This window comes from Phaenicophaeus curvirostris, chromosome 9 (genome assembly GCF_032191515.1).
Source record: "Phaenicophaeus curvirostris isolate KB17595 chromosome 9, BPBGC_Pcur_1.0, whole genome shotgun sequence".
NCBI classification, from domain to species: Eukaryota; Metazoa; Chordata; class Aves; order Cuculiformes; family Cuculidae; genus Phaenicophaeus; species Phaenicophaeus curvirostris.
This window is the reverse complement of record NC_091400.1, coordinates 34,154,421-34,179,177: the sequence shown is the minus strand read 5'-3', so window position 1 is coordinate 34,179,177 and position 24,757 is coordinate 34,154,421. Positions and strand designations below refer to the sequence as shown.

Below are 24,757 nucleotides of genomic sequence, written 5' to 3'. Positions count from 1 at the left end.
ATAGTGGTTTTGCAAATAATTATATTTCCCTGGCATTTTCATAGAATCATCAGGTTGGAAAAGACCTTTGAGATCATCAGCTCCAATCGTACCTGTCCACTACTAAATCGTGTCCCCAAGCACCTCATCTACCCACCTTTTAAACCCCTCTAGAGGTGGTGACTCAACCACCTCCCTGGACAGCCTCTGCCAGTGCTTTAGAACCCTTTCAGTGAAGAAATTTTTCCTAATGTCCAATCTAAACTTTCCCTGGCACAGCTTGAGGCCATTCCCTCTTGTCCTGTCGCTTGGAAGAAGAGACCAGCACCCACCTCTCTACAACCTCCTTTTAGGTAGTGGTAGAGAGCAATAAAGTGTCTCCTCAGCCTCCTCTTCTCCAGGCTAAAGTTGAGAGTAAAACATCTTCCCATAGCTTTCTGTACTAGGAAACTGGGAAATAGGCAGGGGGACACAGAGCAAATGTGGAATTTGAAACTCCAGGTGCGGACTGGTGTGCTTTCCAGCACACAATCTACTGATGTGGTTGTAGTGTGTCCTGAAGATAAAATTCCTGAAAGTGATAGAGGGAGCCTTGCCTGACAGAGTTTCTGTTTTGCTTCTTACAGATTTGTAGAGGAGAAGTCTTCCTTTGAGTATGGACAAGTAAATCATGCCCTGGCTGCTGCTATGCGGACTCTAATCAAGGAATACATGATATTAATTACGCAGCTGGAACATCTTCAGCGACAGGGACTGCTGTCACTGCAGAAACTCTGGTTTTATATCCAGCCCACAATGAGGACCCTGGAGATTCTTGCTTCACTTGGTAAGGTTCAGAGATGCATTCTTTATATTTTGACAGGTGCATGACAGCTTCTGAAAACTGTGTGGAGCAGCAATACAGGCAGGGCATGTGTCATTTTAATTTGATGTTATATTAAAGAAGAAAGCCAAGGGGAATTGTACTTGCTGGAGTACTGCTCTTTTTTGGGAGCGGTGGGCTCTTAGAGCTGAATCTGCCTTCCAGAGCTGTCATGAGACCTGTCATAGAATCACAGAATGGTTTGAGTTGGAAGGGACCTTAAAGATCATCTAGTTCCAACCCCCCTGCCACGGGCAGGGACACCTCCCACCGGATCAGGCTGCCCAAGGCCCATCCAGCCTGGCTTTGAACACCTCTAGGGATGGAGCAGCCACAGCTTCCCTGGGCAACCTGGGCCAGGGCCTCAACACCATTATTGGGAAGAATTTCCTCCTCATGTCCAGTCTAAATCTGCCGCTCTCCAATTTATAGTCATTACCCCTAGTCCTATCCTGTCCCCATACCTTTTACCTTTATAATCCCTGCCCTTTGGATCAGTTGTTTCCACCTCTGCTGTCTCTGCTCAGCTTCTTTCCAAATGCCTCTCCAGCTGTGTGTGGATGTAAAATTACAAACGGATTCAGACAGAAGGAGCCCCTGGAAATTTCTAGTCCAACACCTTGCTCACAGCAGGTTGCTCAGGTCAGGCAAGTCTGGATAATCCCCCGCAATGGAGATTCTCCACCATTCTTGGCCCTTCTCCTTGACTTTATCACCCTTTTTGTGAATATTTCTTTCTGGATGCAGGGGGAACAATAGTGACAAAGGATGAGGATAAGGGTGGTGAGACACTGGAACAGGTTCCCCAAGGATGTAGGTGCTCCATCCCTGGTGGTGTTCAAGGCCAGGTTGGATGGGCCTTGGGCAGCCTGATCGGGTGGGAGGTGTCCCTGCCCATGGCGAGGTTGGAATCAGATGATCTTTAAGGTCCCTTCCAACTCAAACCATGATTCCATGAATTGCCTTTCTTTTTACCTTCTGCCCTTTTGATATTGCCACTGTGCTCCTCCAAGAGAAGTCTTGTACCATCTCCTCTAGAACCATCCGCTGGACAGTGAAGGAATAATTTTTGACCACCCCCTGCTTCATCATCTCTCCAGCGGTGAGCACTGCTCCCCGAGAGGCTCATTTTATGCCTCGAGGACCAGCCCCCCACCTCTTATTAATGTCCACTCATCTCTTCATTTATTAATTAATCCTGGGAACCCCAAACTGAATGCAGTGTTCCAGGTGTGGCCTCCCCAGTGCCGGGCAGAGGGGAGTAGGCGCTGGTGCAGCCCTGGCTGCAGTTGGCATTTATCGCTGCAAGGGCACGCTGCTGCCAGGATTGTTGGCCACAGTTGCAGATACCTCAGTAAGTTTGTTTAAGCTCTCTGGCACAAGAATACTTGAGCATTTTGCTCTGTACTCAGCCCAGAGAATTTATCTGGATGTAAGTGTCTGTTCTATCTACAATGTGGAATTAGATGATCCCTCCTGGTGTTCACTTTTCCTGAAATTTTCAGGTCTTTGGAACGCAGCAGTTAGACAGCTACACTGAGGTTTACTTTGATCTGAAACTCTTGGCAGTACTGTATTCCTCTGTCTGTGTCCCTTTTGCAATGGCAAAGTACAAATCTCGCTATCAAGCTACCTAAATCCTGGTGCTTTTGAGACCAGAGGTTTCTGATGCAAGCACCCAAGTGTGTGTTTCTTCCGTTATTGCCTGGGAAGTGGATCTTTATACACAGTTCTCTTGGTATAAGAGGCTTTTGGACTCTAAGCCACTATGTACCTTGGTGTCTACTTGAGTTCAGTTCTCCTTCCCTGGAGGGTTGGGTTTGATTATTGCTTTTTTACAGCATGAGTCTTTTGTGTTCTCAATTCAGGACATTTCAAGGTGCAAGCTTTTGATTGTGAGGTGGAATGGCCTTGCATCTTCACAGTAGGGTCTACGGCTGATATGGAGATCTGTGGGTTAAGGCGGACAGCTAATCAACTGCTAACTTCATTAATTTTAACAGCGTAGCTCGTGTAATTGATCTGTGTCAGTTTTGTCTTACATCTGTATTTTTAAATTTTAGCTACTTCTGTGGATAAAGGTGAGTGTATGGGAGGATCAACCCTGAGCTTACTCCATGACAAGACTTTCAACTACACGGGGGACAGCCAGGCTCAAGAGCTGTGCCTGTATTTAACCAAGGCAGCCAGCGTGCCTTATTTTGAAATTCTGGAAAAGTGGATATATCGAGGCATCATTAATGATCCATACAGGTAAAGAACAGTTAAGGAATAAAATGAAATGCCAAAGGTGAGAAATACTGTTCGGGTGTTCGGCTTTTGCTTTTTTAGCACGCCCATCCCTCTGATCTGAAGAGTCTTTATAGCCTTGGGCCTGGAGCTGGCAGCAGTAGGTAGATGAGGCAGCATTGTAAGGAAGGGAAGCTGCTGGAGTGTGTTTAACTACATTTCTTATTTGATTCAGTGATTCTACAATCAGATACACTCTCGCTTGCTTTGTTTTTCCAAATTCAAGGAAATTATATACAAAACTCAATAGTACAGCAATTCAAATTCACAGTCTACTCAAATTCCACCTTACAGTGCCCCCTTTAAGTGTTCTCACATCCTCATCCTTTTCACAACAGAACTGAGCCCTCTTCTCATGGGGCAGGAATGTGACAACTCAGTGAATTTACATTAAATGTAGTTCACTAATATGCTAATTTAATATTGACTGACAATACTGTCTGAAGTTTCTTGGCTTTTGTAGAATTACTGAAGGATTTTTGCTGTGTTTAATAGTTTATGCAGTGTTTTTGTTTCCCACACTTTCAGAATCGTAAGGAGGACAAAACTCAAGTTAGAACAGCTAAAATTAATGCCTTCCTGATGATGAGAAGACGAAGGCCAGCTTCCTCATCTTTGCACTGACAACTGAAAAAATGTTTAGACTTGGGTTGTGAACCCTATAAAATTCCGTTTCTTTCATGATTGGTTGCAGATTAGCAGAACTACTTTGCGTAATGCTTCTCCTCTTATTGCAAATACAGACTAATTTCAGCTCTTGGTTGGAATGTGTTTTCGTGAGACCTTACTTCTGATCATATTACCAGTTTACAAGTCAAAAAAAGTAATCTCGTAGTACCACTTCCTGCTTCTAAACATTTGCTTTAACTGTTACAGTGAGTTCATGGTGGAGGAACATGAGCTGCAGAAGGAGAAGATTCAGGAGGACTATAATGACAAGTATTGGGATCAAAGATACACTGTTGTTCAGCAACAGATTCCGTCGTACTTGCAGAAAATGGCTGACAAAATACTAAGCACAGGTAGGGAGAGACGTGCTTCTCGTGTAAGGGGGATCTTGAGACAAGCATTGCCTTTCTTTGTGTAAACATGAAATAAATGTCAGCGTGCTTTGCCAGTGTGCGGGGTTGTCCAGCTGAACTTCTCAGAGGAACAGAAGAATAAGTTTTAAAAACAACACCAAATGCTATAAATGAAACTATGCATGGGAAGGAATCCATTAGCAAGGGGAGCTGTCTGTCTTACTACTTTATTTCATGGGTACGGTTTTCTAGACAGAGCTAGACAACTGAGGTTGCAACATGCTGAGTTTTAATTTGGGTGTTTAAATGAAGCTTGCAACCCAATGGCTGCCATTGTTCTCTTCCTTAAGTACAACCCCTCCCGAGGCTTCCTTCTGAAGTGCAGCACCAGATCTTCAAAGTTTATGACTATCTGCAGAGATGTTTTGCTACCACTGGAAAACAAAGCCATCTCTAAACTGCTTCTTAAATGTGATACTAAGTGCCTAGTTTATAATTCCATATTGTCTTTTGAAAGATGTCTGAATCCCTTCCACATTTTATTAGAATTCGGTATAAACCTATCTTCCACTTGAAGGTCATAGAATCATAGAACAGTTTGAATTGGAACAGACGTTAAAAGATCATCCAGTCCCACCCCCTGCCACAGGCAGGGACACCTCCCACTGGATTGGGCTGCCCAAGGCTCATCCAACCTGACCTTGAACACCTCCAGGGATGGGGCAGCCACAGCTGGGCCAGGGCCTCACCACCTTCATTGCAAAGAAATTCTTCCTTCTGTCCAGTCTAAATCTGCCCCTCTCCAGCTTATAGCCATTAAGCCTGTAAGTTTCCCTGTTGGATGTACAGTATGTGTTAATATGGGTTATTCTTTTTCTTTACTTCTAGGGAAATATTTAAATGTTGTGCGAGAATGCGGGCGTGACGTTACCTGCCCTGTGGCTAAAGAGGTCCTCTATACTTTAAAAGAGCGAGCATATGTGGAACAAATAGAAAAAGCATATAACTATGCTAGCAAAGTTCTTCTGAATTTCCTAATGGAGGAGAAAGAGCTGGTGGCTCACCTAAGGTTTGATTTATTTTACTAAATGCATGTTAAATAGATTGGTTCTGATAGCAAACATAAGTTTTAGAAGTTAGCTCTCTTTTCTTGGGATATTATTAATTTATTCTATTTTCATTGACCTGAAGAAATAAGATTTGGGGTTTTTCCTGAAGAAGCAAAAAAAAAGTAAAGTGTAAAACCATAAAATGGTTGCGTGGAAAGGATGTCTGGGGGTCTGCAGTCCAGCTTCTTTGGAAGCCTGTTGCCAAAACTGGATCAGGGCAGCCATCTAGCCCAGTCCCAAAGCCCACCCTCAGTTATGGACATCCCCCCCACCTCTCTCATGACTAGTCCCATGACTGAACGTCGCTCCCACCGGGGAAAGGAGTTTCTTAATATAATCGGGTATCATCAAGAAGAGTTTAATGTGAGTAACAAATAGTTTGATATTGAGCATCTCACCAAATACATGCCATGGTTATTGTTCATGCAAACATAGGTGGTTGGAATAGAGCAAAGGTAGTAGCTTCAAGTTCCAGCACAGGGTGTTTCTGAGCATTGTCCTCTTTTGAAGTTCATTTTAATAATCTTGTTTCTTGTAATGCATGCAGCTGATAGCAAATGCAAGCGCATTCTAGCATGCAAACTCCAGCTTTCCTATGTGAACCAAGCTTTTAGTTTATTACTGTCTTCAGAAAAGAGTAAAAACAGGAATCTTAAGATGCCCACTGGGAGGCATAAGCTGGAGCAGCAATGGTAACTGAAGTGGATGTGCCTAGCAGGCCAGGTGGGATTGCTTTGGGCCTGCTTTTTGCTATGTGTAAAAAAGTTGTAGCTGCAGTAAAGGTGTCTGCTCCAGACCTGAGAATGCTACGGCTCCAGCTGCATTGTGGGAAGACCTGAAGATCCATGGTTCACTCCTCTGAAACTGATAGGTGCCTTCCTGCCCTGTGAAGACCACCAGAGAATGTACCTTGTTTCATGAAAGATTTCGAGTGCTGTCTGAAACCTGCCAGTCTGTAAGGAGATTCTTCCTATCCTTTCTAATGACTGTCATCCCTCCAAGCTTTCTTTGCTTAATAGGACTGTTCAAAAGGCAATGCTTTCTAAAGTTCTAGTGGCATATGTCCTCTGCTGGCCCTTCTGTCACAATGTGGTTTCAGAGTAAGGTGCTGCTTAGCCTCTCCAGCCAGGGTTGATGTCTGTGACCTCCTCTTCTTCCAAACGGGCTCCCTGGCAGATGGTTCTGCCGCTGTCCTGTGTGTAGGCAGCCTGCTGGAGCACGAGCGCAGGGGCAGCTGCGTGCAGAGGAAGCTACTGAGCTTCCAGTCCGTGTGTGCACTTTGAGGGCTTGAAGTGATCAAACCGCAGGGACCTGTGACAGATCACCACTTCTCAGTTCAGTGGGAGCACTGACTCTCTCCACCATCCCAGAGATATTGGCTGGAAGGGACCAACAATCTCGGCAGGTCTCTAGTTCAACTTCCTGCTTGAAGTGGGATTGTCACCAGCATTAGGTCAGGTTTTTATTTGGGTTTGCGCATTAGGGTATGTCAGCAGTAAGTATCTTTCTCCCCTGCCTCTTGTGTCCTCAGTTAACCACTGACACTGTCATGACTTCCTCAAGAGTGAAGGAATTTTCTTGATTTGAGAGAATAATGACAGGGAAACAGAGGGGCGGGCTCAGCATCATCCCACATTGACAGCATTCAGGAGTCCACAAGCACATTGTGTTAACGCTGTGTTGGTCCTATTTTTGCTCTGAAACCTGCAGTTATCACGTGCAGTCTTTGGTCAGGGGCTAAGTTAATCCTCAAGCTCTCCTCTGAGCTGTTTCCAAGCTCCTTGCTCACAGCGTCCCTGGTGCCAAGTGAAAATTAAAGTTTATGCATCCTCTTACAGCAGAAGTCAACACAAGTACTTAGAATACTTAAAAAATCAGCAGAGAAACTTGTTCATTCAAAGGAGTCCAAGTTTCTGCTCTGAATTAGCAGCTGCCTCTTGGATGAGTCTGCGTGCTGGGGAGGATGGGGTGTTGTTCAGGAGAGCGGTATAAGCCTTCACCCAGCAAGGTAGTGCGTACTGTTTTTTCCCTAAGTCACAATTTTCCTGCCAGAAGAGAACAGCAGCAGCCCCGATCTGACTGCACAAAAACATCCTGACTGAGGTGGAAGGGAGGAGGGGGAACCTACATAAAAGACTAGTCTCCAAGTGGGTTATTTATGTCTCTGTTCTGTGTGAAGAGGAACATTTTGTAATCAAACCCAGCAGGCTGGCTCAATTGATTGCTTTTGTTCCTTTAGGTTCAATATGGATTAACTTGGGCTTTAAAAAACATAATCAATTGTCCCTTCACTTTCTTGAGCAGATCTATAAAACACTATTTCCTGATGGATCAAGGGGACTTTTTTGTTCACTTCATGGATCTGACAGAAGAGGAACTTAAGAAGCCTGTAGACGATATCATAACCACAAGGCTAGAGGCTCTACTTGAATTAGCTCTGAGAATGAGCACAGCCAACACGGATCCTTTCAAGGATGATTTAAAGGTAAGAATGTATGTAAGCAGAAAATAATTGAATTTGAGCAGGTGTTCTGCCATGATTTCGGAAGACCTGTATGCCTGTAAGAATCTGCTGAATATACAATGAAGGAAAAAAGAATTGACGGCTGTTCTTCTGTAGACGTTCTCCGAGTTAAGTCCTCTTTCATCAGATTACCATCTGGAGGCACGCACTCTTAGCAAGGGGCTGTGTTTTCTTTCTGATGTCTGAACATGGAGAAGCTTCTGGGTGGCCTCTGGATGAGGTGGAACTAGTAATGTCTCTCATTCTCAGCTTGGGGACTCACTCTGGACTGCAAGAAAATATCTGAGTAGAAGTCCTGCCTATTAATGATTACGTATTTTACAGATGTGAAGCAGCACAGTGGCTGTAGTTGGAAGTGTGAGAACAGACCTTGCAGAGTCTAAGGGCAAGGCAGAGCAATCAGTTAACCGCTACAAAAACACTGCTCTGGTGTCTGCTGCCGCACAGTCCAGATCATGCCATTCACTGTTGCTTTCTAGGCTGGTCTGATGACTTGAGAGCAACTCTGATAATTTGCACTTCTGCCACATGTCTCTTGCTACGCTGTAGTTGTGAGCATCCTGTGAGTGTTTTTTTCTTGCTCTCCTTTTATAGATTGACTTGATGCCCCACGACCTCATTACGCAGCTGTTGAGAGTATTGGCCATAGAAACAAAACAGGAGAAGGCCATTGTCAGTGCAGATCCCACCGAGCTCACTCTCAGTGGTCTGGAAGCATTTTCCTTTGACTACATCGTGAAGTGGCCTCTCTCCCTCATTATAAACAGGTAAAGTATCAATCCACTGAAGGTAAAAAAGGCAGAAGCTTTCGCATGGAGCGCATTTCCACACAGCAAAATACTGGAAAGCCTGTCTGACATAAATTGCTGGCTAGTACGGAGTGCTTTGGGGTTTTTGAGCCCTGCTTACTCCACTTGTGGGCTGTGCAATGTGGGTTGTCTCTTCTGTGTATCCCTACTAGACCATGTCTAAGGCATCCCTGGAAAGTCAAACTTTCATTTTAGATGCTGGGAGTATATAGATGAAAGGAAGCTTTCTCAGCCTGGTCCCTGGTTTCACTTGTGACTAGTCACGCAGTTTTCATTTGTCCGTGGCTTTCTGAAGTATCTCCCCTGAGAGTATGAACTCTCACAAGGAGGATTCCATGCAAGAATCAAGCATTTCTCAAATCTGGAGAGCTGAAAAAAATGCACTTTCTGGTTTCCCTGGCTGCAAACAAGAAGGATACAGGCTGTTGCTAGAGTTGTTGTAGCAAGCTATTTGGCATGTAACTGAGTTGTGAGGGACTGAATGGTTCATTTTTCTGCAGGGATTTGCCCCCTTTTTCCCTGGAGAAACATTGGCAGACCTGCTACTGTGAGCCAGGGCAAATGGGGCAAGCAGTGTTACATGAGCAGGTTGACAGGTGTTTAATTGTTAAATGCCAACAATTAGTTTGTCCCTTAATACCCCTTTGAAAAATCGGCTAATATAGTGGGACTTCTCTAATGACGTGACACTGTTAGGTAAGGTTTTATGGACTGTATCAAGTGAAGCACTGTAGTGTCTGAATGCAGACCTCAATTCAGTCCCTGAAGCTATAAATAAGCATCCCCATCTGCTTCTGACTGCATTGCTGGCAGGAGAATGTTGCCTGTAGCTTGGTTACAGCTTTTTTTCTTCATCTTTTTGGAGAATCCTTGTGAGGTGTTTTGGTGATTGAAGCAGTTTTAGTGCAGTGGTACATGACTGCAGGCTTTCAGCCTGTGTCCCAACATCTCTGCAAGTGACCTTTCTGCAGGTAGCTCGAGGGAATTGAAGGAGGAGGTTGGTCATGTACCCGCTGGCAGGAAATATGGAGGAGGGACTCCTTGGAGATAAGTTCTTTGGGATGGTTACACATGTGATTTATTTTTTTTTTCTCCTTGGTTCAAATTGTTTTGGTGCAAGTCTATGCGCATCTGAAGGCGTAAGGAACATATTGTAAAGTCTCTTTGCCTTTGAGCAGCCTCAGCCTTCACAGCTTAGTCTGTCAATCATAACAGGACTTAATCTGGATGGGTTTCTTCTTTCTTCTTTCCAGGAAAGCATTGACAAGATACCAGATGCTTTTCAGACACATGTTCTATTGCAAACATGTGGAAAGACAGTTGTGCAACGTTTGGATCAGCAATAAGATGGCCAAGCAATTCTCCCTGCATTCAGCTAAGTGGTATGGCCTTTTTTCTGCTGGATCAGATGTGAAGTTTTGGTTTTCCTTCTTGCTGGTTTGATGTGTTGTGACGTGGATCAGACCATTTTGACATGAAAAAGATCCTTACAAATTTCTTACAGACTGAGAGAGGTCAAAACATAGCATTTTAAGTTTCAGTAGAAGGTGTCTGCTCAGTAATGTTTGTGCTGCTTGGCTCGTTCCTCTTTGTTGACGTGAAGTTTTGAAAAGAAAGAGATGGTCTTTAGGGTTAGCTCATTCCACTGAACAGTTAGAGCAAAAGACATCTGTGCACCTATTGTCTTGGTAGCTACTTTAGCATCAGTAATATTAGTAAGGACCCCAGTAGTTCAAAAGCAACATTTTTCTCTTCTAACCTTCACACAGCTTGGCTGATGTTTGATGTTTTGGTATGATACAAATGGAATAAGCTAAAAGTGGTAGGGTGTTTTCATGGAAAGTCATTCTGTCTTGTTCCATCTGTGAGGGTAGATTTTCACCTTTGGCTAGTAAAATTCCTTTAATCGTTTGGCTAGTAAAATTCTTTTAATCACAGAATGCTTTGAGTAAGGAAGGTACCTTAAAGATCATCTAATTCCACCCACCCCCTGCCATGGGCAGGGACACCTCCCACTGGATCAATCTGCTCAAGGCCCCATCCAACCTGGCCCTGAACACTTCCAGGGATGGAGCAGCCACAACTTCCCTGGGCAACCTGTTTAATGTTTAGTGTATTAAAATTTTAGTTGAATATAAGCAGATATTTAAAGTAATTGTCCAGTCTAGATGTGGCTCAAAGCTCTTGACTCTAGTAAGTCACAGAATCGCAGCATTGTTTAAGTTGGAAAAGACCTTTAAGATCACCAAATCCAACCATAAATCTAACGCTGCCAAGTCCACAACTAAACCATGTCCCTAAGCATCTACAATTCTTTTAAATACCTCTGGGGATGGTGACTCCACTACTTCCCTGGCCAACCTTGATAACCTTCTCAGTGAAGAATTTTTTCCTAATATCCAGCCTATACTTGCCTTGGCACAACATTTCTTCTCATCCTGTCACTGGGAGAAGAGACCAACACCCACCTCACTACGACCTCCTTTCAGGGAGCTGTAGAGAGTGATGAGGTCTCCTCTCAGCCTCCTTTTCTCCAGACTAAACAACCCCAGTTTGCTCAGCTGCTCCACAATAACCCCTGCGCTCCAGACATTTCAGCAGCTCCGATTCCTTCTCTGGGTGTGCTTCAGCCCCTCAATGTCTGCCTTGTAGCGAAGGCTGAAAATCCAACACAGGATTCGAGGTGCAGCTTCACCAGGACTGAGTGCAGGGGGGACAATCCCTCCCCTGCTCCTGCCGGCCACACCACAGCTGATCCAAGCCAGGATGCCTTTGGAAAGCCATTTGAAAGCCATTTGAATATGTGGGAAATAGTCAGAGATGGTTAGTATTAACTTTATAATCCCTCTCACGCTTCAGCAGTGAATTTGCTAGGGCAGAAATATTTAGCTCTACTTGACTATGCGAGCCTGGTGATCGTTCTCTGTGGCATTTGCCAGCTCCAAGTTGTGTGGGTGTCATTTCTCCCCTAGGTTTGCTGGTGCTTTCACGCTGCGGCAGCGAATGCTGAATTTTGTACAGAATATCCAGTATTACATGATGTTTGAAGTGATGGAGCCGACATGGCACATTCTCGAGAAGAACCTGAAGCTGGTGAGTGTGTGTGCTGGAGGGGAGTTGGAATTGAAGTCTTAAGTGAATAGATATAACACAGGGAAAATTGTCAGTTAGTGCAGGTGAATGGCTGTTTTTATCACACTGCTAAGAGCGCTGCTGCTCTGTATCACCTTTCTTCTTTGTTATTTGTTTATCCCTTTCCTCTGCTGCCTCCTCCTCTATCTGCCCAGCTCATACTCTGCACCCTGTGCTGTAAAGGTGGTGTCTGCTCAACATTGCCTCATACAGAAGAAAGAAAACTGTGGAAAAGGAAGAAGGATGCATGGTGCAAAGATCATAAGCAGGTCCAGATATCTTCAGTTGACTCTTAAAAGCCAAGTCTGTGCTTTCTCTTCTGTGAAGCTACTAAGGACTGGCATGTTAGGAGGACTATGTTATAAGCCAGGCCCTTCCTTATTCAGCTGGCTATTCCCCATGTATATTCCCACTGCAGGTGGGCAAGATGGGAGAACTAGTCCACTCTGGTGGTATCTGGGAGAGCCCAAGCTCATTTCCCACTGTTTTTAGTGCCTGATGACTGGACGTCTGGGCAAAGAATGCCTGATGTAATTTTACTGCTTTTCACAGAGGTGTAATGTTCTGAGCTGTGGGATTTTCCAGGTGTGTTATAGGATGTTTCTGCTTCACTGATCCTAGTCAGTGACTTCTCCAGAAGTTAATTCATTGTCTTAGCATAGTGGTTTTAGATAGCACTTCCTTTCAGCCTCTGCTGATTCCAGTGAAGGAATGTCCTAGAAGGGACTGTGAAGCGCAATAGGCATGCGGTCTGTATCGACAGCATCCCCTGTTCAGAAGAGATCATCTCTGGACTCTATAGAGTTTTTTGCAAAGACTTTGTCTGAAGACTACCTCTCTGGTCTGGCTCTCAGCCACTGAGTTTCTCTGCTCCTTCAGAGGTATAGCAGTATTGATGCATTTTTATTTCAATTCCAGAAAGGAATTTGCCAATTTATACTGTTTCTCAGAGGGGCCTATTCCTGAGAAAACTCTGTATACTAAATGCTTTTGATAGCCCAAGTGGGGAGAATTTCTTAGTCACTGTGGAACATTTGTGAGCCTGTTTAGCCTGCCAGAGGTGTTGAGGTAATAGGTATAAAGTGACTCTGCTAGCCCTGGGGAAAGGTATTTCTGTGGCTCTATGGCAAGGAGAAGATCTGTTCATGCCTTCACCGTACACTTCATTTCTGAAACCTTGAGGGCCACTGCAGTAATTTGTAGAGGATTTCTACCATTGTTCTGTACGTGAAGGATGGCTCTAGGCAGTGGTGTGATATGGGTGAGTTGAACATCTCAACGCTGCCAGCTGAAGAAGCTGTTTGAGCAACCACTTTGTTATGCAGTCATTTAAAAGCTGCTTACCAGGGACAACATATCCCCAGCTGCTGGATAAAATCTTCCTTAATTTAAATAGAAGCATCATCTGTTTCCCAACAGAGGATGCAGGACTGGCTCTTCAACCTCTGTAGCCTACAGACTGGAGTAGTTTTTTCCTTTCATTTGTGTTTTAGGAGGGTAAAGCTCTGGTCTCACATAGTGCCTTATGCTCTTTGATTTGTCAGGCTTCTCTCATGTGTGTTTTCTCTTGAATTTAAGGTGCTTTCTACCTATAATTAGTATCTTCATCTTCACAACATCATTGTGTTCATCAGCACAGCTAGCATCTTCTTGGCATTAGAGAGTGGCATTTATCCCTGTTCTGCATTAATTCTCCAAAAGTTTTTTTTTGGCATTGATCCTAGTGGAGCAGTGGGGATACCTTGGCACTTTTAGTCCTACAGCTTTTCCTAAACTTGACTTGTGTTCTCAGCTCCAGCACATCCTATAATTGCATAGAGTGGGGGATTAATGTACTTTTTTAAAACTCAAGACTGAAAGAGCCTATTAAAGTAGCAGAGCTGGATAAAAATCCTACAGAATCCCTGCAATGCTGCATGTCCCATTTCCTTATTGTGCTCCTAAAACATGTTTTTAAATAAGCTGCATGTTTTAAGCCTGGTAAACTTACTGACATTTAAGGTTCCTTGGTTTATTTTTTCTCTTCTCCACTTACTGCAGCTGACTTTACTGAGATTGTGAAGGTGGGGGTGGGCATGACAAGCAGATTCAAAGGCAAAGGAAGTGCATGTTCATATAGCACATAACTCTATACTAAGCCTCCTTTCCAGTGGAGGGTTTGGATCATTAAAGAAAACATTATTTGGTTGAGAAGATGATGTCACAAATCAAAGGTAAAAAGCCTGTGAAGGGCTAGTGAAGCTGGAAGGTACATGAGAAGTATCTCAGCATGCCCTGGAACGTGTCTGAGAGGTCACTGTCAGAGTTGTGATGCTGATTGGAGCTTTGGTCCGGTGCAGCACACGAGTCCTGGTTTGTTTTTTCATTATTGTACTGTCCTGTACAGGCATCTAATATTGATGATGTCCTGAGCCACCACACAAGCTTCCTGGATAACTGCTTGAAGGACTGCATGCTGACCAACCCAGAGCTGCTGAAGATCTTCTCCAAGCTGATGTCTGTCTGTGTCATGTTCACAAACTGCATGCAGGTACGTACAGCCTCCCCGTGTTGCCAGCCAGCTATGACAGTCCCTTTTTCCAACTTGACCCCTCTTGTCCTTCATGCACGTGGAAGAAGCCCCTGTTCTTCCCACCAGCAGGTTTAGAGCTTGGCTGCTTAGACCCTCACCCTTTCTCCCAAATGGTTCCCGTGGCTTCTCCCTCCAAAAAATTCTCTGTGTTCTTCTTTTTAAGTGCTGGGATCAGGTTCTTATGAACTGATTTACAGCTAGTCCTGCAGCAGAAGTTGAGGTGTAAGTTGTAGGGCTCTGTAGGTTTTAGCATGTTATTTTGAGGGTTATGCGAGTATTGATGATGGGATCCATGTAGACTGATCTCTGTGGGTATACCCTAGCCATCATCTCAGGGAGCCCATAGCTTTAAAAAAAACCCACTTTCCTTTGGATTTGGTGAGCTTTGTGCATTAACATTGTAAATTTAATCTCACAGTTAGCTTTCATGGGAGTTAGCTAGGTGCAGGGCTAACAGAACTGAGTCAGCCTCATGCTGTGGAAAAAAAAAAAACACGGGAAAAATGGAATCTAAACATTTCCTCAAATCTCTGCCCTTCCAAGAGGTTCACCCAGAGCATGAAGCTGGATAACGAGATGGACCGGCTCACCTTAGAACATGGCACAATGCTGGGTCCACCAACAGAGGAGGAGCGTGCTGAAGAGGCTGCAAAGAAGAAGCTGACTAATAAGGTGGGACATGGGATGGACAGCTGAGCCCTTTCCTCTGGGGGTGCTGCCTGGGGATGCAGTCTGGCCAGGCTGGCTGTCCTTGCAGATAAGTCTTTCTAGTTTCCAGATCACCTCTGGCCCCAAAAGCATAATCTTTGCAGAATAGTGGGCAGTATGGAGTGCTGGTGGCGTTCCTGAGGTCTGCTTTGGAGACCCTGTCTCCCGCAGCAGTCCCTGCCCTGGTTTTTAAGTTCTTAGCTGTTTTTTTCACGTGTGCCGTGGGTACTCATATACAGGCTTTCTGCAACTCAAAATCTTTCTTGTTTCCAGAGCTAGCTTCTTATGGTAGATGAGCCTTTCCAGTCCATCCCTTTTATATGTGGGGTATTTGTCATGTCCGTATTTCTCTAGGTGCACACGTACTGAGTGATTTGTTTTGCATGCTCTGTGGTTAGCAGGCTGCCTCCTGTCCCACTGAAAGGCCCTCTCTGGCGCACAGCCAGTGGGGTCCATCACACTACAAAGAGGAGTGTTCCAGAGGTGAACACCTCCAGGGATGGGGCAGCCACAGCTTCCCTGGGCAACCTGTTCAAGTCTCTCACCACCCTCATTGTGAAGAACTTCCTCCCTCATGTCTAGTCTAAATCCTCCCCTCTCCAATTTAAAGCCATTCCCCCTTGTTCTATCACTCCTAGCCTTTGTAAGAAGTCCCTCCCCAGCTTTCTTGTAGCCCCTTCAGGTACTGGAAAGTCACTTTAAGGTCTCCTCAGAGCCTTCTCCAGGCTGAGCAACCCAAACTCTCTCAGCCTGTCCTCACATGGGAGGAGCTCCAGCCCTGTTTTAGTGGCTTAGTGACTCTTAAGTTTTGTGGCGCTATTTTTGAGCAGGTTGGGAAATAGGGAAGGAATAATGGCAAGTGTGAATCAGCAAGCACGTGGGGCCACTATTCCTTTGTCTTGATAGCTTTTAGCAGAGCATGCCGACAACCTCCACCTCACATCTGGCTTCGAAGCAACGATTAACAAGTTTGATAGCAATTTCTCGACACATCTGCTGGACCTGTTGGACAAACTGAGCATTTACAGCACCAATGACTGTGAGCACAGCATGCTCAACATCATCTACAGGTGAGCCAGTAGTTTTCTTGCTGTAACTTCCCCTCCTGTAGTTCCCGAATTCAGCTGAGGAAGAAGAATTGCAGTTTATAACTGTGCGTATCTGTCCCATCAGTGAAGCACTGAAATCTCAAGAAATATTGCTTTGCATTTCAACCCAAGGCTTTAAAAAAAAATTAAATTATGTGAAACTTGTCTATTAATATTGTAAATGTAATGTGATGCTAGTGTTAGTTTTCTTGGGGATTGTCGCACTGAGTGAATGAGCTGATTCCTGAACACCACATAAGTATTCCAAGATGAGAAAACCGTGCAAGGGATTGATTATAACTGGCTATTTTGTTTTAAGTCCACATCTTTTATTTATTTAAATAAGCATCCCATAACAGATTTTTGTTGTGGCCTCATCCATACTTACTGTCTTCTTAGAAATCAAGATTTCTCCAGTAATACCTGGAAGTCAGGTACACAATATACACTGCAGGGGGAGAGAGAGAGAGAGCAAAGTTTTGCTGCTAGCTTAATAACCTCTATTTCTTTTTCAATAAAATGAGGTGCAGAAGGCCTTGTTTGGAAAGGTTAACATTTGTTTTTGCTCTAAGTCATACATGTTAGTGTGTCTGGGCTTTTTAAGCTCTGTGTTATAGGCTAGTGTAGCATGGAGGGACCTGCCCAGTACTTCTAGTTTTGAAGAAGGAGCATTATCCCCAGCTGAGCACACCTGCTTGGTGAGCAGAACACTTCTCACTCTGATCCTGCTACGAGCACTTTAGGAGCAAAACCAAAATAACTGAAAGGGGTTTTTTTACCATTTTGCTGCTGGGAACAGCTTTTAGCGTTTGTGGCTGAAATAGGGTTCTCAAGACTTAAACACTTATGAAACCTAGCAGCCTGTAGATGGGAAATTTTCAGCTGAGGCGTACATCTCACCACAGAGTAAGAAGGCAAAAGAGGGCCAGGACTCAGCATCTCTGAATTCAGAGTCTCCTTGGTGGAAGTCACATCTGACAAAGACATTGACACCAGAAATGCTGCTTGCAGACCGTTGGGCACATACGAAAACCAACTATTTGTTACAATGACTTTTTCCTCCAGTGAAGAGGCAGTAAATATTGCATGTAAGCATAATTTTAGGATGCTAGGATTTTAACGAGTGTAAAATATTTCAACACCAGCACTTTTAAGTGCTTGTTTTTTGTTTAAGCCTAATCGACATATTTGCACTGTTAAGGTGTGTGTAGGTCTGGAACACTTGAGACTCGCCTTCTTTGTTGTTGCTGTCAGCTAGGGCATAGAAAACAAAGCCATTCTAAACGCGCGTTAGCTGCTTTGTGCTGTCTGTAAGCCAGTGTGTGGCCTTACTTTCATGTGTAAGCACACGACTAGGCAGAAATCAAGGTCATTTTTAGGTGCTGATTGTTTCCTTTCTTTTTCTGAGGAAAGCCCTTGGCTTACCAAGGAGTCCTCCCTACTTTTAAGAATTATTTAATATAAAGTTGTAATGCCTTTCAATGCTAGAATCAATTGTCAGTGATATGTTATTTTATTCATAAATGTGCCTGATAGCTGGTTAATCACAGACGTTTTCTTTTTCCCCGTGGTGTTGTAGGGATTTGTGCCCTGACCCCTTTGATATTTAGTACGTAACAGTAGATCCTTATTTAGTTTTTTTAACCACATAGGACTAAAAGCTACTTTAAGCTTTCTCCCAAGTGTGCTTTGTCCTCTGTTTTCTTTTGGTTTCTTTAAGTGTAGTCTTACTGCTCCTCTGCTTTGGTCCTTGTGAACTGTATGTGTTGTTGATCATTCTCATCCTTTAACTTAATCTTGAGGAGACTATAAGAATATTAACCTGCAACCATTAAGTTCTGTTCACTGCCTTTCTGTACCAGATGTCTTTTATGGCTGGCTGATAACCCTTATACCTATGTTGAGATGTGCTACTGCTGAAAACAGAGGGAAAAGGTTTCAGGAATGTTTCTTTGAAGCATGTTGTCCCCTCCTGACGCTGTATCTCTTGAAGCTTTCACTGTCCTTTTCTAACAGCATCCGACAGGGCTGTCTGGGATTCCTGGTACCAACCTTTACAAACACTGTTTTGTGAAGTATTCCAGCAGGAGACTTTTGGTTTGTCCAGTTGTTCTTTCCTTTTCTGAACTTCTTGACCAGCAACTACCATGCTTTTACACAGCCTCTGGCCTCCTGTGTTAGCATCTGCTCTCTGAAATGAGGTCACAGCTGAGATCAAGGCTGAAATTCAAACCTGTCCCCGCTGTTGCTGGGGGTGCTTCCAGGAGTGGAGTCTGGCCCATCAGCTCCCACAACACTGTTGAGAACTATGTGTCTTTTCTTCCTAGCTTAAGGAGGGCAGGAATACTCACAGGCATCTGAAAGGAACTGCAGTGCCACAGAACTGCTCGAAGCTCTGAACTGTCCCTGTCAGGGCAGGAACTTATCTTCCTGCCACCAGAACTGCCCTCGTTGTTTGATGCTTAGTCCCTGAAATGGGAAGGTAGGTGAGGACCCCTTCTCCACAGTCCTTATGAACTCTGCTCCATCTCTGAAGTGACCAGAGTCAGAGGTCTCCTTCTCATCTCAGAAATTCTTCTAAGACTTTTCTTTGTGGCTGTGAGCGGAGGCCCCAACTGTACAGGTGATTGCTATTCCTTTCAGAACTAACCAGGACAGATAAGTCCCTGCAAAACCTTTTAGAAAATGATGGTGCAGCTTATCAAAGCCTTCTGGACATTTTATGTCAACCTTCATCTGCCTGGGAAGCACTGTTTATCGCCACTGGGCTGTTGTAGGTCACAGGCAAGATGCCTCTGTAGAAAAATTGACAGGCCAAAGGGATTAAGCTCTTATACTCCTGTCACTGCTGTCACTCCTAGGCGTCATAGCAGTAAGTCAGGCTGGATTCGGGGATGGAGACCACAAGCAGTTGAGTCATCCAGGCAAGAACATGTACTCCTCCTCAGTGCTCCAGCTCTGCCTCTTTCTTTATCAACTGCTTATGTTTTTATCATTACTAGTGCAAGTTCTAAAAGACAGGCTTTTTTATGATGCTCCATCCAGGATATCTTAATAACTGCCTCCGTGATCCAGCTGCTTGGACATTGTTGCAAGTGGTACAGGGCATGGCCAGCACAGTATTGAAGACCAAGTTGCCTGCTCTTTTACTAGAAGAGTGGTCGTGACCTTACAGTCTTTGAGTCTTTTAAAGAACGTGTGGAGATCGTTCCACTGGTGGAGTCATCCAGCTCAGTCTGAGCTCAGAGCTGTTCTCAGCTTACTCAAGAAGTCAACAAGTCCTTGACCTGTCTTTACGCCATGCAACAGCAGAAGTCTTGCAGCCTTCTGTCACACTTTATCACATGTAATGCAAGGCCTTTACTGACAGCAGCTCTGGTGGCGTTCTCCTAACAGCACACTTGGTGTTAGAGATTTGCCCCTTTTATTGTTGTCTCCCTACCCTCATGTCAGCTTTGTGTGACTACCGGGCTGGGGGGACAAGCTGATGCCACACACCGTGGAGGCTGGCTCTGTGTCTTGTTCAGTTGTGGGTCCGTGGCCAGGAGCTATCCTCCACCAGATGCCTTTGTGTTTCACAGTCCGCAGCGAGTGTTAGCTGTGGCAAGAGGCGACTCCTGAGCTGTGGAAGCTCTGGAGCCAGCTCTTCCAAATACGGAGAGTTTGGTTTTTTACAACCAGTACTTCCTGTTTCAGGAGGAAGGAGAAATGTGGTGATTCAGACACATTGTGAGAATAGAAAAAGCTTCTGTTGGCAATTTGCCTGGCGTAAGCTGCAACAAGCTGTTCAGAAGAGGGTCTGAGGCCTTTGGCCCCCGGTATTTCTATGCCCTAGTTCTGCTCGAGGGCTGCAGAGGAGGAAATACTGGGTCTTGATGCCATCAGGGCTGTTACCACTACCGAATCCCACAACTTGGACTGTCTGGGGTCACGTGAGTCTTCACCACGTTGGACATAGCTGGACCTTTACTGACAATCCAGACATCCCCAGTTCTGTAACTGAAACACTGTGTGTTAGCAGGCCATGCAATGGATCGTGTCTTTCCATTCCTGAGGGCTGCTCAGTAGTGTTTTAAAGAGGGGAAGTCCCACACTGAATGCCCAGATGTGACATTTAGCTCTCATTCAGTCTGTAGAGATTATTGGATCCAGTCCTGGACTCTATGGCAACAGGAACCCAAAAACCAGACTGGAGACAGTTGCCATCTGAAATAACATATTTGCCAGAGAGACAGAAGAATTTATAAGGTATATTAGGCTTTTCTAATAAATTATAACCTTTTTAAATTACTTCTTTTCAGGAATGATAGTCAACATGTCAGATAACAAAATATTCCTTTTATATAAATCCATATCTCTCCTCTCTAAATTGGAGAGATATGGATTTGATGGGTGAATGGTATGGTGGATAAGAAACTGGTTGGATGGTTGTATTTAAAGAGTCGTGGTCAGTGGCACAAAGTCCAGATGGAGATCCGTGACAGGTGTTGTTCCTCAGGGGTCCGTACTGGGACTGGTGCTGTTTAATATCTTCATCAATGATATCATCAGCGAGACTGAGTACACCCTTAGCAAGTTTGCAGATGACACCAAGCTGAGTGGTGCAGTTGCCGCACGGGAAGGATGGGATGTCATCCAGAGGGACCTGGACAGGCTGGAGAAGTGGGGCTATGAGAACCTCATGAGGTTCAACAAGGCCAAGTGCAAGGTCCTACACCTGGGTTGGAGCAATCGCCGTTTTCAGTGCACAATGGGGGATGATGTGATTGAGAGCAGCTCTGTGGAGAAAGACTTGGGGTGCTGGTTGATGAGAAGCTTGACAGGAGGCAGCAATGTGTTGGCAACTTCCCTGAGCAACCTGTGCCGGTGCCTCACCACCTTCATTGTGAAAGATGTCCCTCTCATGTTCAGTCTAAATCTTCCCCTCTCCAAAATAAGCCATTGCCCCATGTCCTATCACTCCAAGCCTTTGTAGACAGTCCTTCCTCAGCGTTCTTGTAGCCCCTTCAGGTACTGGAAGGTTGCTATAAGGTTTCCTTGGAGCCTTCTCCTCTCCAGGCTGAACAACCCCAACTCTCTCAGCCTGTCCTCGTACGGGAGGTGCTCCAGCCCTCTGATCATCTTTGTAGCCTCCTCTGGACCTCCTCCAGGGTCACTCCTTCACATCCCAGTAGTGAAAAGGAGAAGAATTACAACTTGGAGGACTTTGTCAGAAGGTTTACTTCATTCCCGATACTTAGAAATCTTACCCATCAGGTGCTCTCAACATTCATCAGATATCTTTTCTTTACCATTTTGGAGGAAAAAGCAATGACCAAGCTTAGAGTAAGATTTGTAGGCCATACGAGGTAATGCAAACGCCAGGGACTAGAAGTTCCAGCCACAAAACAAGAGACTGAAATGTAAACAGAGTTGAGGAAGCACCACACAATTCTTAAGAGATAGTTATCAAACATTGCTTAACTCTAAAAACATAGCTGAAAGTGGCAATCAAAATCGGCAATTCAAGAAGTTTGGAATAAAGCAACTTCAGAAATGGAACAGATCTTCAAAGTGAGGATGCAGGTGAGTCCTGGCTGTATATTTGGATCGAAGTTTGGTAAATACGCTTGTGTCAGCGTCAGGTTTCCTTTGTACAACACTTCAAGAACAGAAGAGGTGTAAGCTTTTCAACCAGGAGAGAGCAACAGATAAATTCCATCTGCTGAGGCTCTGTTTTCCAGTCACCAAAAAATGTCAAAGAACAATTTGTTGCCGTTTGTGTAAGGTTGTTAAGCAACATGAAATTCAAATATTGTGCCCGTTCATTTAGTATTGGAACAGCTTAATCTGAGAAGCAAAGAGAGTAACTTCTGTGTGATTCACTAGCTTATACTGACTATTGCTCAGTGTTCCCAGGGCACGTGTTTTTCAAGAGCTGCACGTGTCTTAGTTGGCTTCATAGTGCAGAGATCTGCCTCAGGAGGGTCACGGCAGGGGTGGAGCTAGGTGGGTTTGTGGTATCAAGGAACACAGTGTTAGGATATTGCTGATGTTGGCCACTTTGGAGAGGCATTTACAAGTATTGCCCACGCTGTGATTTTGCCTGAGCACCTTCCAGCCAGTCACTCGTCTTTTTCAGTTGTAAATCTGTTGTTATCTTACCTGTGTTAGTAAAGAGGTGGTGGGAATGGGAACTGCAACATTTTGCAGTGGTTATGGTGCGTAATGTGGTGCATTTCATGTGGTAATTCATACTGGAGTTCAGTGGTGGTGAATTCTGGTATTAGGCAGTGATGGGAAGTGGCTGGGAAGGTGCGGAGGCTGAGGAGTCCTCACCCCTGGCACCTTGTCCGTGAGTAGTGACGCGGCTCCAGGGTGGGTGTGGTGAAGCTGTGCCTCTGGAGAAGCTGCTCTTACTTAGCAATTGGTCCTTCCCAATGTACTTGGTACACCTGTCACAAACAGCTGAAATTTAGCCTGTTGTCAGGGGATGAGCACTGAAGAGATGTCACTGACGACACCTGCGGCACAGCCCAGAGGTCCTCATCTCACTCTGAACAAGCCGGGGGCAGGCCCACGCAGAGGTGGCAGGTCCAGAGCTCGCTGTGGTGTTCCTCTGGTGCCACGGGAGAGGTTTCTGCTCCGGGGGCTGTGACTGGATAAGGGCAGGACTGCTCAGAGGGGCTGTCAGGGGGACTGTGGCCACTTGAGAGGTCTGTGCTGCAGCGCAGACCCCCTTGCTGCATAAGCAAGCGTGCTCTGCTTCTTCCTGCGGTTAGACTTGCTTTGCTTTGCTTTGCACTCCTCGTTTCAACCAACTCTGTCCTAAAATTTGTGTGACTCTAAAGGAGAGCTTACGTATTTTTGGATCCCCTTGCTGCCTGCGAGCACCTCGATGAGCACGTGCGCTGCACTGAGCTCTGAGGAGCCCTTGGCAGCGTGTTCGGCACGCTGCCTGTGCCTTTGGGCTGCCAAAACTTATGGGGTTTTTATCTCTCAGGTTGGACTTCAATGGATTCTACACGGAGCGCTTGGAGCACATGTCTGCTGAGCGCAGCCAGAAGGCAGCTCCCCTGCTTCCCTGCCTGGCTGTACCTGCCCAGTAAAGCCCTGCTGCCTCCCCTCTCAGCTGCCACCTCTTCTGCGCCAGCAGAGAACCAAACACTCACTTCAACCCTCTGCACCCACAGCGTGAGCTGGAAACAAACCGTAAGGTTGTCCCAGAGAGACAGGAGAATATTCCGTCTCCTGAGATGTATGTAATGGATTTTCTCTTCTGAGAAACTTTTGTTAAGTCTTTTTTTTTTTTCTACATTGTAAAATGATGTATTTGTGTGTTGTAAAGTAAATAATAACAAAATAATGAAGTTTTTTTTTGTCTGTTAACAGAACTCTGGGTGCAAGTTAGTCTTTCAGTTGACTGAATTTTGGTCAGGTCATGGGGATCTGGCTCAGCTGCCGTACTGCATTGCTTTGGGACCATAGAATCATGGAATCTCTAGGTTGGAAAAGACCTTTGAGATCATCAAGCCTAACCGTACCTCTCCACTACTAAACCATAACCCTAAGCACTTCATCTACCTGTCTTTTATCCCTCCAGGGATGGGGACTCAACCACCTCCCTGGGCAGCCTGGTCCAGTGCTTGAGAACCCTTTCAGCGAAGAAGTTTTTCCTGTTGTCCAATATGAACCTGCCCTGGTGCAGCTTAAGGCCATTCCCTCTCACCTGCCACCTGGGAGAAGAGACCAACACCCACCTCTCCACAACCTCCTTTCAGGCAGTTGTGGAGAGCGAGAAGGTCTCCCCTCAGCCTCCTCTTCTCCAGGCTTAAACAACCCCAGCTCCCTCAGCCGCTCCTCGTGAGACTTGTTCTCCAGCCCCTTCACCGGCTTCGTTGCATTGGGATAAGACCCTAATTAGAGGTTTACTGGAATGAAGCTGCTTAGCAGCCCTTACTGATGAGATGGGGTTCACAGGTGATGAGCAGGTAAGAGATGTTCATGTCGTATTGGCCAAGTCTTCAGTAGAGGACTTTAAGGATATCTTGCAAAGTTGTGCGGCCATAAAAATTGCTTGGACCAGTTTGGGAGTTGGTGTGATAGAGGGTGGAGGAGAAGGAAATTGTCTCTGAGGACCAAGCAGTAACCAAGATACGTCCCAGAGCCCCAGAGGCCTCAGTGGCAAGTTGGAGAACAAGGGCAGATGTGCAAAGGCTGTGGACACAGGTCTGAGAGCTCCCATTAATGACCTGCCCTTCCTCTTCTCCTTTGCTAGGACCTTCTTGAGCGTGTTAGAGAGCCAGGTTCCCTTTGCTCTGGTGGCCAAAAGCTGGTCCTCCAGCTTGGCGGAGGGAGAGAGACGCAAGGAGTTGGATAGAGACCCCCCTCCTGGGTTTGGAGGATTGAATTCCTTCATCCAAATGTTGAGGACTGAAACCTCGGCTGCCACTACCTGGCTTTTCAGGGAAAGGGCTTGGGCGGTTCATGGGGAAGAGAAAGTTTCCTGTTCCCTGCGTGGAGGTGGCCTCTGTCCAGGGAGGTTTGGAAAAATCAACCTGCCCTTTCCCTTCCGTTCCGTGGGTCTCCAGACGTCATGGCTTGTCGCTTGGGATCAGGGTGGAGAGGTGGGAAGGGCAGGTCCCCAGTGGAGCAGCTCAGGCTTGAGAGGCGGACACCCTGCC

The 24,757-nt window shown here is 45.4% G+C and overlaps 1 protein-coding gene across 2 annotated transcripts in view; it reads left to right on the top strand.

The window, feature by feature from the left end:
* The window catches only part of TUBGCP2 (tubulin gamma complex component 2), a 32,883-nt gene extending 9,444 nt beyond the window's left edge, over nt 1-23,439 (top strand). For both annotated transcript variants that reach the window (XM_069863644.1, XM_069863643.1), the window contains exons 7-18: nt 606-805; nt 2,905-3,094; nt 4,007-4,152; nt 5,041-5,221; nt 7,566-7,746; nt 8,380-8,552; nt 9,848-9,976; nt 11,567-11,687; nt 14,113-14,256; nt 14,842-14,970; nt 15,913-16,076; nt 23,077-23,439. In XM_069863644.1, the coding sequence (XP_069719745.1) occupies nt 606-805; nt 2,905-3,094; nt 4,007-4,152; nt 5,041-5,221; nt 7,566-7,746; nt 8,380-8,552; nt 9,848-9,976; nt 11,567-11,687; nt 14,113-14,256; nt 14,842-14,970; nt 15,913-16,076; nt 23,077-23,182 (1,864 nt within the window). In that variant the 3' untranslated portion in view covers nt 23,183-23,439. The remainder of the gene's footprint in view (nt 1-605; nt 806-2,904; nt 3,095-4,006; nt 4,153-5,040; nt 5,222-7,565; nt 7,747-8,379; nt 8,553-9,847; nt 9,977-11,566; nt 11,688-14,112; nt 14,257-14,841; nt 14,971-15,912; nt 16,077-23,076) is intronic.
* Nucleotides 23,440-24,757: the final 1,318 nt, after the last annotated feature.